The following is a 12,240-nucleotide window of genomic DNA, read 5'->3' as shown; positions in this document are numbered from 1 at the left end:
TATATATATATATATATATATATATATATATATATATATATATATATATATATATTGTAAAAACTGAAAACTATAACGGAAGGTGTGCTTCGCACGAGCTTACAATCACGAATGACCGCGTTGACCGTTTATTGTTCTGACATTTCTTTTTGACAGTTAAGATAATTAGAGTATGGTATGACATCTTATTATATTTAAATTCCTAACTATCTACAGCTCGGCCGTCCTGACCCCAAATTGTCCTCAATTTTGTGTTTTAATTTCCCAAGTGTTGCGTATTATAACTCGATCAATCGCCAGCAAGGGGCACAATCCACCTTCTTAATTTGTCTGATTCCAAAACTCCGTCATAAGGTATCTGCGTAATTTGAATCCCGTCAATATCCCTAATTACATATCTATCGTTAGGTAAGCGTTTGTGAATTACGTATGGACCCTTGTATCTGGCGATAAGCTTTTTGTTAGAGTTGACTGTGTTATCTATATTTTTTATCACTACAAACTCTCCTTCTTTGAATTCTGTAGCTGGACGGTAGTTTTTGGCATGCTGTTTTTCATTGGTTTTTTGCGATTTTAAAATATTAGAAGAAGCTTCAGCGCGTATCGCTTCTAGCTCTGAGGGTACTTTGTTTTTATCATCCAGTTATTCGGTTAAGTGGTCTACTGCAGGACCTCGCTGATCTACGCCAAAAAGCAACATAGCCGGGGAAAACCGAGTTGAAGAGTGAATTGTATTGTTAAGTGCGTACTCCGTGTATAGCAATTGAAGCACCCAATCAGAATGATCGGTTTGATTTGATAATTTGCTTAATACAGGGCGAATTACTCGGTTCACTCTTTCTACTTGGCCATTAGCTTGTGGCGATCCCGTGGCATTTAACACGTGAGTAATTCCTCGACACGATAGAAAATTGGAAAATGCAGCCGAAGTAAAACACGTACCACGAACGCTCACTATTCTTTTGGGGCGACTGTAGTAGGAAAAATATTGTTTCAAGGCATTGCATACTTCGCGGGTGCTAGTGGAAGAAGTTGGATATAGTTTGACGAATTTGGTAAATGCATCTATTACTACAAGTAAATACTTTTTCTTCAAGGTTGATGTGGGCAGTGGTCCAAAATGATCAATATGTAATGTGTGAAAAGGGTAGGGTTCTTTTTGGATACTGTGCAGGTTTCTATTGTTAGTTCTAGCAGGAGCGGTATAAAGAACGCACTTTAAACAATTATTTATGACGTTTGTTATCCGTGTTTTTCTATTGGGGAACCAGTAATGTTTATCAATTTGAGTACAACATTTGTCGACTCCAAGGTGTCCTATTTGTTCGTGAATTTAACGAATAAGATTATTTATCATTTCCGTAGGTACGTATAGTTTTAATCTGTTTGAAGTGGAAAGTTTATATACAATATCATCTTGCAACTCGTAACCTTCAACGTTGTTCGTTTCTAATTCTCTTTTCAACGCTTATATAGTAGGATCTCTAGCTTGGGCAACGCGTATTTGGAAGTCGATATCAACATCATCAATTGCAGCTGCAAGTTCTAATCTACTCAAGGCATCTACATGGCTCATTGCTGTCCCCGGACGGTGTTGGATTGTATAATCATAATTCTCTAAGAAAAGTGACCAACGCGCTATTTTAGCGGATGCGTTCCTATTTTTCAATGTCTCCACTAAAGAGTTGCAGTCTGTTAAAATCTTTATAGGGATGCCATGAACATATGCGTGAAACCGTTTGAGGGCATAAATCACCGCAAGTGTTTCGAGCTCATAGCTGTGTAGTTTGGCTTCTTCAGTAGAAGTGGTCTTTGAAAAATACGAAATTGGGTGAAATTTGCCATCATTCTGTTTTTGTAAAAGTACTGAACCAAAAGCTGAAGCACTGGCGTCACAATGAAGCTCTGTTTCGCGTTCCGGGTCATATACAGCAAGTACTGGAGCCACTATTAGTTTATCTTTAAGAGTTACGAATGCCCTTTTGCAATTATCGTCAAAATTAAATAAAACATTATTTTTTAAAAGATTTGTTAAAGGTTTAGCTATGGCGGAAAAATTAGGTACAAATCTACGGAAAAAAGAAAATAATCCCAAGCATTATTGAACTTCTTTCACGTTACGCGGAAAAGGGTAAGTTTTATTAATTTTAACATGTTGGTCACTAGGACATATACCTGAAGAGTTAATTTTATACGCTAAATAGTCTAACTCATCATAAGCAAACTTACATTTATCAAGCCGGAGTTTTAACTTATTTTCGCTTAGGGTACGTAGCACTTCTCCGACCAGTTGTAGGTGCTCACCAAAATCCTTAGATGCGATTAGTATATCGTCGATATATACAACTTATTTTCCTTCTTCAATAAATTTCCTTAATATTGTATTTATAAAACGCTGAAACTCGGCAGGTGCATTTTTTAACCCAAAGGGCATACGAGTATACTCATACGCCCATCTGGAGTAACAAACGCCGTATACTTAATCGAATCCTCGTGCATCTGCAATTGGTGAAAACCGCTCTTTAAATCCAGAAGGGTAAAACACTTTTTATTTCCCAAATGTTCCAAACACGACTCTATGAGCGGCAGTGGGTAGTTATCTCGGAGAGTAACTTTGTTCAATGGTCGATAGTCGACGCATTTTCTAATTTCACCATTTTTCTTCCTAACTAGAACAAGTGCAGAGGCATAAGGTGAGTTACTTGGTCTTACTATACTAGCTTCCAATAACTCCTTCACGATTTCTTTAACTTTGTTCCTTTCGCCAAATGAAAGACGTCTAGGTTTTGTGAATATAGGGGTATTATGAGTAAGGCTTATTCGCATTTTGTGAGTTGTTGGCACAACTTGTTTTTCTGGGTAATTTTTCGTAATTATTAAATATTATTGACTTCATATCGCTGTGTTGTCCTTTAGATAAATGTTCTCCTATATTTATAACGCTTGTTTCATTTACAAGGTCTATAGCGCACATTTCAGTGAAAGTTTCAATAAATTGTTTTCCGTGATCGCATTGTTTTGGAATTAGATCGGAGTTTGTAGCATTCTTAGAATCAGACATTACAAATCCCTTATGTACCCCAACTGGTTTCTTGATCGAATCATGCAATAGACCCAAAGTTTGAAGCTTTTGGAAAACAACCGGCTTTATTGTATTCAAAGTTTTATTCACATTTAATTTCATCAGTTCAGGAATGGTATTAGTTTTACGAAATTGAGCAAGAAAAATGAAAAGTTCAGATAATAAATCTCTCCCTATTAGCAAGGGTAATGACATGGAATTTTTAGGTAAGATAATAAAAATATGATTGAAGATTTCATTTCAAAAGCGTATACGTAGTTCAATTTTTCCAAGAATTTCTAGTTGTATGTTTCCTATTCCACGGAATCTACTCGGTTGAGGAATACCAAATTGTTGTCCCGGAATGATGCTCTCATTGATAAAACTCCTAGAACTGTTGGAATTAAAAAGACAGGTTGTCTTAAACCATGTGCCACAAACTTTGGTCTTTGGAAAAGCAACACTCACCTCTTGGAAGGGATCTAGCTTAACAATATTTCCATCCTTTTCAAAATCTCCAACTTCCTCATTATCCTGAACTGCAGCTACTGTTGGTGAATGTTTGGTGATCTCGGGACAATTGCGGATGATATGAGTTGTGCTTCCGCATTTAAAACAGGAACCTGGAGTACGACGTGGTTTTGTACATTGCGATGCATGATGCCCAAAATCCGAACAGTTGTAACATCTCTGTCCGTTTCGCTCTGTCGCCATCTCTTTGCCTGTGTTCGTCTTCGAAGCATTCGCACTGTAGGAGGATGGGTTTCGAGTATCTTGGGTTTTGCGTATCAGAAAATGCGTTTCGCGACGTTTGATGAAATCTATTAGCTCATAGATATCACTGTAATCTCTTGTGATTAAGCAGTTGTAGATTGGGTCACGAGACAGCCCTTTGATGGCGTATGTGATTATGGCCTCCTCGCTCACTCTGCCTTTTTTCCCAAGTGCATTCACACGATACACATAGCTATTGTACGATTCACTTGGCTTCCTAGACACCGACGCTAGCTGACTATGTATCAGAGCTTCGTTAGCTTGGTCAGGAAATGCCTTTTTTATTTCTTCGGCGAACTCATCGAACGTTTTTATTGTGTTGCGGAAACCATCAAACCATTCCCGAGCCGCTCCGGTTAGTCGACCGCTTGCGTACAGCAATTTCGTTCTGTCTTGCCAGCTGTAAATTTCACTATTATGCCGAATAGTTTTCAAGCACTGGTTGATACCAAGGCCGTCGGAAAATTCCGGTATTAGGTATTTTACTTCTTCGGGATGCGCCAATTTTCCGTCCGTATTGGGATGTCGTAGCTCCATTGCCTTAATTTTTTCCTGTAGGGCTATTATTTCGGCACGAAGGCTGGCTTCACTGATTTTCTCGTGAACTATGGTTTTTTCAATGGCGTCGTCTTTACAAACACCGTTTCGCGTGTATTCCGCCATCTTTGTGTCGACCGTCGTCGAAGCTTCGGCTAAGATTATGGCGTCACCGATGCACGTGTTTTCTTGCGAAGAGATCCCATTGTACTCTGTACACTCATCTGCTTTCACTACATTCTCCTCGTACATGCGACGGAGCTGTGAAATGGTTGCCGTCGGGGACACTTCAATGTTGGCGGCAGCCAAAGCACACAAAATTTCGTCCTTCGTCGGCATATTTCCAAATATGGGTTCTTATCCCACTTCTGAATTGTAAAAACTGAAAACTATAACGGAAGGTGTGCTTTGCACGAGCTTACAATCACGAATGACCGCGTTGACCGTTTATTGTTCTGACATTTCTTTTTGACAGTTAAGATAATTAGAGTATGGTATGACATCTTATTATATTTAAATTCCTAACTATCTACAATATATATATATATATATATATATATATATATATATATATATATATATATATATGTAGGACAGGGCTACCCCCCGGTCAAATGACAGCAAGAATGACAGCTAGGAGGCGAGAAAGTCAGTCGAAGCCAGGCATTCGCGCGTGTCACTTCACATCACACAATACTGTTCCTTATAATAAACTTATCTGTACCGCTCGTATTCCCTTTATCTCACATGGGGGCTCGTCCGGGAACGAGCAAAACAGGATAAGCTACAGTAAACGTTGAGCAACGGTGAAAAGATGACGACGATCGAAGAATTGTGCGAAAACCTTACGAAGATCGGTCTCGCTCGCAAGTGTGAAGATCTCGGTTTAGTGACGACTGGCGGAAAGCGCGATATGGCCAAAAGGATTTTACATCATACGACGATGGCTGCGACCGATGAAAATGACGAAAATTATCATCAAAATCGTGAACCGCATGACGAAGATGAAAAGGACGCTGTGCTGCTGCATAACGATGGTGTGCGCGAGAACGACGACTCACACACACACAACGATGAAAACGGCGATCGAGAAGATGGCGGCGCGCGCGCAACATCCTTAAATCACGACGACGAAAGGCACGATGATGATAGTGTTAGTGAGAACGACTACTCACATACCGACGATGATGACAGCGATGACGATGAGGTATTGTTCCAAACGGCGATGAGAAGCCGTTCCACTCCAATGACGAAAAGGCGGAATTTCTCCGGAACATCAAGGGTGTATTCGTTCCGTGATATGGAAGAAAGCATCGACACATTTGGTGCTAAAGAAGGCGAAAATGTAAGACTGTGGTTAAAACAGCTCGAGATGATTTCAAAATCTGCTCGGTGGAATAATGAGCAAATGCTTATCATGTGTCGGAAGAAGCTGACGGATACGGCAAGGCGTTTTGTTTTCTCTCTGCGAGATGCAAGCAAGTACAGCATTTTGAAGAAAGCATTAATTAAAGAGTTTGCTCCTCTTGTTCGCGCTAGCGACATTCATCGAACGTTGGCAAGCCGAAAGAAGAAATCATCAGAAACGATGCTTGACTATATTTATGAGATGCAACGTATTGCTTTGCCGATTGATTTAGACGAACCAAGTATTTGTGAATATATTGTGGATGGTGTTACTGACGATGAGTTTCATCGCTCCACGTTATATGAAGCGAACACAATACAACGATTAAAGGAAAAGCTTAAAATTTTTGAGAAAGCTACGAAGAACGCTAAGGTTGCCAAAAAAATAAGACCAGATGAAAGCAATGACGGGAAGAAGGACAAGCAACGTTTTGAGGCTAAAAACAAAGGTGAATTGAAACGTAAATGTTTCAATTGTGGTGACACCACGCATGTTGTTTCTGAGTGTCCTAAGAAAAACGATGGGCCGAAATGTTTTCGTTGTAATGAGTTCGGACATGTTTCGAAAGATTGTTTAAAGACGGAAAAAACGATAAAAAAAGAGAATAAGGCACAAGTCAACGTACTGAAAGTAGCTGTCAGTGAAAAGCTTAGTGTACAGGTACAATTATTCGGACGGAAAATCTCAGCAGTTGTAGATACGGGTAGCGACATTTCATTGATGAGGATGGATTTATGGAATCAGCTCAATTGTCACCATATTCAGGCGCATGAGTCGAACATGAAGCTACGAGGTTACGGTGGCGGCGTAAGCTCAGTGTGTGGTAAAACAACGCTATCTGCAACGATCGATGGAGAGATTTTCGATATTCTCTTTTACATTGTGCCACACAATGCTATCGATTCACAATTGTTGATCGGGATGGAATTTCTCACTACGGTTGATTATGCTATTACTCCTCAAGGTGTGAGTATAAAAAAGATAATCCAGGATGAAGACGATACGGCTACGGAAACAAAGTGGATACGGCGTATAACAGAATATGTTGATCAAGAAGAAATAGTGGTTCCTTACAGGCATCGAGATGAAGTGATTCGCCTGATAGAAGAATATGAGCCGCAGAAAAACGTATCGAACAAAAATCAGCTGACGATTACCCTCAACGATTCCAACGTTGTTTGTGAGAACCCCCGACGATTAGCTCAGCTTGAAAAGGCAGTGGTTCGAAAGCAGATTGATGAATGGCTTAATGAAGGGGTCATACAACCATCTCAGAGTGAGTACGCAAGCCCTATAGTTGTGGTTCCGAAGAAGGATGGCTCGTACCGCGTTTGTGTTGACTACCGCGAGCTTAATAAGAAGATTGTTCGGGATAAATATCCGATGCCGATTGTCGAAGAACAAGTCGATCAGCTGGCCGAAGCTCGAGTTTACACCACTCTCGATTTAAAGAATTCTTATTTTCATGTACCAGTGAATGAAAGTAGTAGAAAGTATACGGCTTTTGTAGCGGATACTGGTCTGTACGAATTCTTACGCGCACCATTCGGGTTGTGTATCAGTGGAAGCGGATTTGGCAGGTTCATCAACGACGTGCTTAGAACATTCATCCGAGATGGAACAGTTTTAGCTTTTGTTGACGACATAATTATTCCATCGAAAACTGAAGAAGACGGACTGACGGCGATGAAACGTGTACTAGAAGTGGCTGCAAAGGCGGGACTAATGTTCAACTGGAAGAAGTGCGTATTTCTGCAACGACGTGTAGAATACCTCGGGTACACGATTTACGACGGTAAGATAGAACCGGCACCGGCGAAGATTGAAAAATTGAAGCAGTTTCCTCAACCGACGACCGTGAAGCAATTGCAACGATTCTACGGGTTAGCAAGCTATTTTAGGAAGTTCGTGCCATCGTTCGCTGGTATCGCTCGTCCTTTATCGGAGTTATTGAAGAAGGATCGATTCATTCAAATGAACGACGAAGCGGTGAGTTCTTTCCAACTTCTTAAGAGTATTCTTTCAGCTTACCCAGTACTGCGAATATTCCGAGCTGACGGAGACGTTGAGGTGCATACAGATGCCAGTAAGGCGGCGATTGCTGGGATTCTAATGCAGCGTGCAAATGATGATGACAGACTTCATCCCTGCTACTATTTTAGTCGTCTTACGAGTAGTGCTGAAAAGAACTACCATTCGTTCGAGCTAGAAGCACTGGCAGTAGTAGAATCCGTACGAAAGTTCCGATGCTACCTATTAGGACGCAGGTTTAAGATCGTTACCGATTGCATGGCTTTTAAAGATTCGGTTAAGAAGAAGAAGTTAAACGCACGTATTGCGAAGTACGTTTTAGCTTTATCCGAATTCGACTATGATATGGAACATCGTCCAGGGGAAAAGATGCCGCACGTCGACGCACTGTCTAGGGCTGATATTATGATCGTTTCAACTCCTATTGTTGCGAAGATCCGAGCAGCACAGAAAGAGGATGACCGAGCGAAGTTTATCATAGCGGCGTTCGAGCGAAAAGATCCTATTGACAGATTCACTATCAATAATGGTATTATTTACGAAGGCGACGGGGATAAACGACGACTTTATGTGCCTAAGTCTATGGAATTTGAGATTATAAGATCTGCTCACGAGCAAGGACATTTTGGAGTCCGAAAAACCAAAGAACGAATTAACGCGGATTATTACATTGAAGCTGTAGATGAGAAGATCAAGTATTACATTGACACCTGTGTGCCGTGTATTATCGGCGAAAAGAAGAGAGGCAAGCCTGAAGGTGAACTGCAACCCATTCCAAAAGGTGATGTACCGTTGGATACGTTACACGTCGACCATCTAGGACCGATGCCATCAACGAAGAAGTCATATGGCTATATTCTTACAGTGATCGACGCATTTACAAAGTTTGTGTGGTTGTTTACAACGAAATCGACAACTGCAGAAGAGGTCGTTAAGAAGCTACAGGTGATCAGCAGTACATTTGGTAATCCCAGACGAATTATCAGCGACCGTGGATCAGCCTTCACGTCAGGACACTTCACGCGATTTTGTGAAAACGAAGGCGTTGAGCATCATACGATAGCTACTGGAATTCCACGTGGAAACGGACAAGTCGAGCGTGTCCATCGTATCATCATCCCGATGCTGACAAAGCTATCCATGGAAAAACCGGAAGAATGGTTTAAACACGTATCTCGGGTGCAAAAGTGTTTGAATAACAGCTGGCAGAGAAGTATCAACACGACTCCTTTCGAATTGATGACGGGTGTGAAAATGCGTACGAAAGAAGATGCTGTACTTCATGATCTGTTATCACGCGAGATCCAAGATGACTTTACGAACGGACGAAATGAGCTACGTATAACGGCGAAGCAAAATATCGAAAGATTGCAAGAAGAAAACCGAAAGTACTACAATCTGCGTAGAAGACCAGTGAAGCAGTATCTTATCGGAGATCTGGTGGCAATCCCGAAAACGCAGTATGGGGTTGGTCAAAAGTTTAAACCGCGATTTTACGGACCGTACGAAATATCGAGTGTTTTAGAGAACGATCGATACGAAGTGAAGAAGCTAGATGAGGAAGCGGAAGGGCCTAGGAAGACGATAACAGCGGGAAGTTGTATGAAGTCGTGGACACTTCCGGGTCGGAAGTGATTTCAGGAAAGGCCGTGTAGGACAGGGCTACCCCCCGGTCAAATGACAGCAAGAATGACAGCTAGGAGGCGAGAAAGTCAGTCGAAGCCAGGCATTCGCGCGTGTCACTTCACATCACACAATACTGTTCCTTATAATAAACTTATCTGTACCGCTCGTATTCCCTTTATCTCACATATATATATATATATATATATATATATATATATATATATATATATATATATATATATATATATATATATATATATATATATATATATATATATATATATATATATATATATACATATCAACAGTTCGAACTACACATCGACTACAAACAGTTTTCAGGCTTAATCCAGCAATATCCAAACAAAACACAATCAGCAATATGTTAATTGGCCAATCTATGAACAGTCGGCTTATAATTGCTATAAACTAATAGAATCAATTGCTGATAATGCTTCTCTAGTGGCAAAATCATTTACACACAATCTATTCACTATTCCACTGATAAAAATTAACAAAGCTTACCTTGAATTTCCTGGCTTGTCACTGTTGCAGAGTTGTTTTTTGACTCCCATTCCTTTTCCATTTCAGACCAAATCGTTTTACCCATTCGGTATTTGAGTTGGCTGATCTTTGCTCGTTTAGCTTTTTCCATGATTTATCGTTAACCTAAAACAAAATAAATGTTAATTAGCACAAGTTAAGCAAAATAAGTGACTGGTCCGTCTAGCGTATAAACACAATCGATTTGTATTTCTTTCGTTTATCTAGTGTGATGTTAGCAACACATCGACCGATACCACGTTTTTTTTTCTATTGTATGTATTTCGCAGAATTTCGTTACGTTTCGCGCTTCTTGTTGTTGTTTTGGTTCGTTCTTCGTGTCAAATTTAAATATGGCAGACGTTTCTCTACGCCCCTCACCCATCATCTGACCCCTCGCCATAGATTGAATCATATTTGACAATCGAAGTTGGTGAGTTTGCTATCTCTTTCGCACATTTCTATCAAAAGTCACTCATTTCTGCGGATAGGGTTGACGAAACCAGCAAACTGTCGGTTTATACCACTATTGTGATTCTTGTGTGAACATACTATAATAATAATAATATAATTATAATTAAAGATTATCATTTATTATATTTTTTAGAAACGATAATACTAACGATCCATTTGAAATTTTAAATCCGAAAAGAAAAAGAACAGAAACGTCATTCTCCATACAAAATGTATGGAATACCCGGGTATGCTGGTTGCCAACTTACGTGGTAAAGTTTAAAATAAATCAAAATAAAATACTTACTGCTTATTGAAAATTGCAATGCATATGTTAAAAATTCGGAAATAAAAAGTTGGGAGGCTACAGAAAATTTCAGCTCAATACAAGCAATGAAATAAAAGTTATTGCAGTTCATAGTAGAAAAAAATACCCGAGTATCCGGTTGCCTACTTGAAAGTTAAATTGTAGGTAGGTAGGTTACAATATTTTTGCTGAGAGTCAGTCGACACTTAGCATCCGTGCAGTAAAGATCAGATCCGTGCTAAATTACAAAAAGTGTACAAGTGAAAAGTGTACGAGCGAAAAGTGTTCTTATTATATACCGCCATTAACAGCCAGCATTAAGATAGTATCGAACGCCAACATCGACCTGCAGTCCTGCAACCATGTATGTTTTGTGTATAACTGTCTCAAGTTGATTAAAATAAAAAAGTATGTGCGATAAAAAATCTGAAATAAGAAAGGTTAAAACAAAATATTTTCCATTATAGAACTCGTAGCAGCAATAAAAATCTCTTCGCTAACAACAACATCTCTTGTGCAGCCCCAATCGCCGGGTAAAATCGAACAACATCGACAGGCAGTATCAGTCCTACAATCATGCAAGTTTTGTTTCGTACAAATATCCATAAGATTTTTTTTTGTTTAACGTACAATAAGAAAATATTGAAGAAATGTTCGTACAAACAACGCTTTAACGGTGTTCTATTCTCAAAATGATTCTCGAAAATAATGCTGCAAATCTTGTACATTACCTATAAGACAGTTTTCAAGGTAATGCTCAATGCTTAATTATCATGCATCGCACCTGCTCCACTCCAGTTCCTCATTCATTTTTGGAAAAAAAACAAAGCTATATGATAAAAATACTATAAAATTGATTAGAACATCTTAACCCTACACTTATTTCAAAACCACTTCACTAGTATAGCGTAAAAATACGACAACAGAAAAGTTTCAGAACTATTTTGCTGATCTTTTTCTTTTCTTTGGCAACGTCTAATAGTACAATCTTGTATTAGTATCGAATACTAATTCGAAAAAGTAAAGTAAAAGTAGGTATTCCTAATTCAAATATTGCTTATTAAAACATTGCAGATATCTTCATCCATCATGCATTCAGGCAAGGAATTGAAAGGAGCTATATGGGATCATTTTGAAAAAAAAAACGGAAGTGGAAAAGCAAGATGTCGCTACTGTTTGAACGATTTCGTTAATGGTCGTGGATCCACTACAAATTTAAAAAGTCATTTGGAGCGAAAGCATCCAACAGTACCATTAATCAGGGAAAAACAACTGACCAACAGTGAAACATCACAATCGTCTCAAGAGCGGCAAGTAGTTCCAAATTCAAAAATCGATACTACTAAGGTAGCAGGAGTAAGGTAGGCTCCTCAACATTAAAAAGGGAAATTGATGTACAAATAGCTTTATTCATATGTAGAGGCTATCATCTGTTTACAACGGTTGAAGAAGAAGAATTTGTTAAGCTATTGAAATTATTGAATTCAAATTATGAGCCAC

The 12,240-nt window shown here is 39.3% G+C and overlaps 1 protein-coding gene across 1 annotated transcript; it reads right to left on the bottom strand.

Moving 5' to 3' along the window:
* Positions 1-3,259: 3,259 nt before the first annotated feature.
* LOC125760976 (uncharacterized) lies at positions 3,260-4,520 on the bottom strand. The gene is made up of 2 exons (XM_049421656.1): positions 3,530-4,520; positions 3,260-3,455 (listed from the first exon to the last, which is right to left on the bottom strand). Exons 1-2 carry the CDS (start codon positions 4,496-4,498, stop codon positions 3,450-3,452), a joined length of 975 nt encoding a protein of 324 aa, XP_049277613.1. The 5' UTR covers positions 4,499-4,520; the 3' UTR covers positions 3,260-3,449.
* Positions 4,521-12,240: the final 7,720 nt, after the last annotated feature.

This window comes from Anopheles funestus, chromosome 2RL (assembly GCF_943734845.2).
Source record: "Anopheles funestus chromosome 2RL, idAnoFuneDA-416_04, whole genome shotgun sequence".
Classification (NCBI taxonomy): Eukaryota; Metazoa; Arthropoda; class Insecta; order Diptera; family Culicidae; genus Anopheles; species Anopheles funestus.
The sequence above is the reverse complement of the archived record's forward strand: the minus strand, read 5'-3'. Positions and strand labels throughout refer to the sequence as shown.

What these genes read in the sequence shown, in the direction of transcription:
- LOC125760976 (XM_049421656.1), bottom strand. Translation starts at nt 4,498, where the DNA reads ATGGCGGAATACACGCGAAACGGTGTTTGTAAAGACGACGCCATTGAA.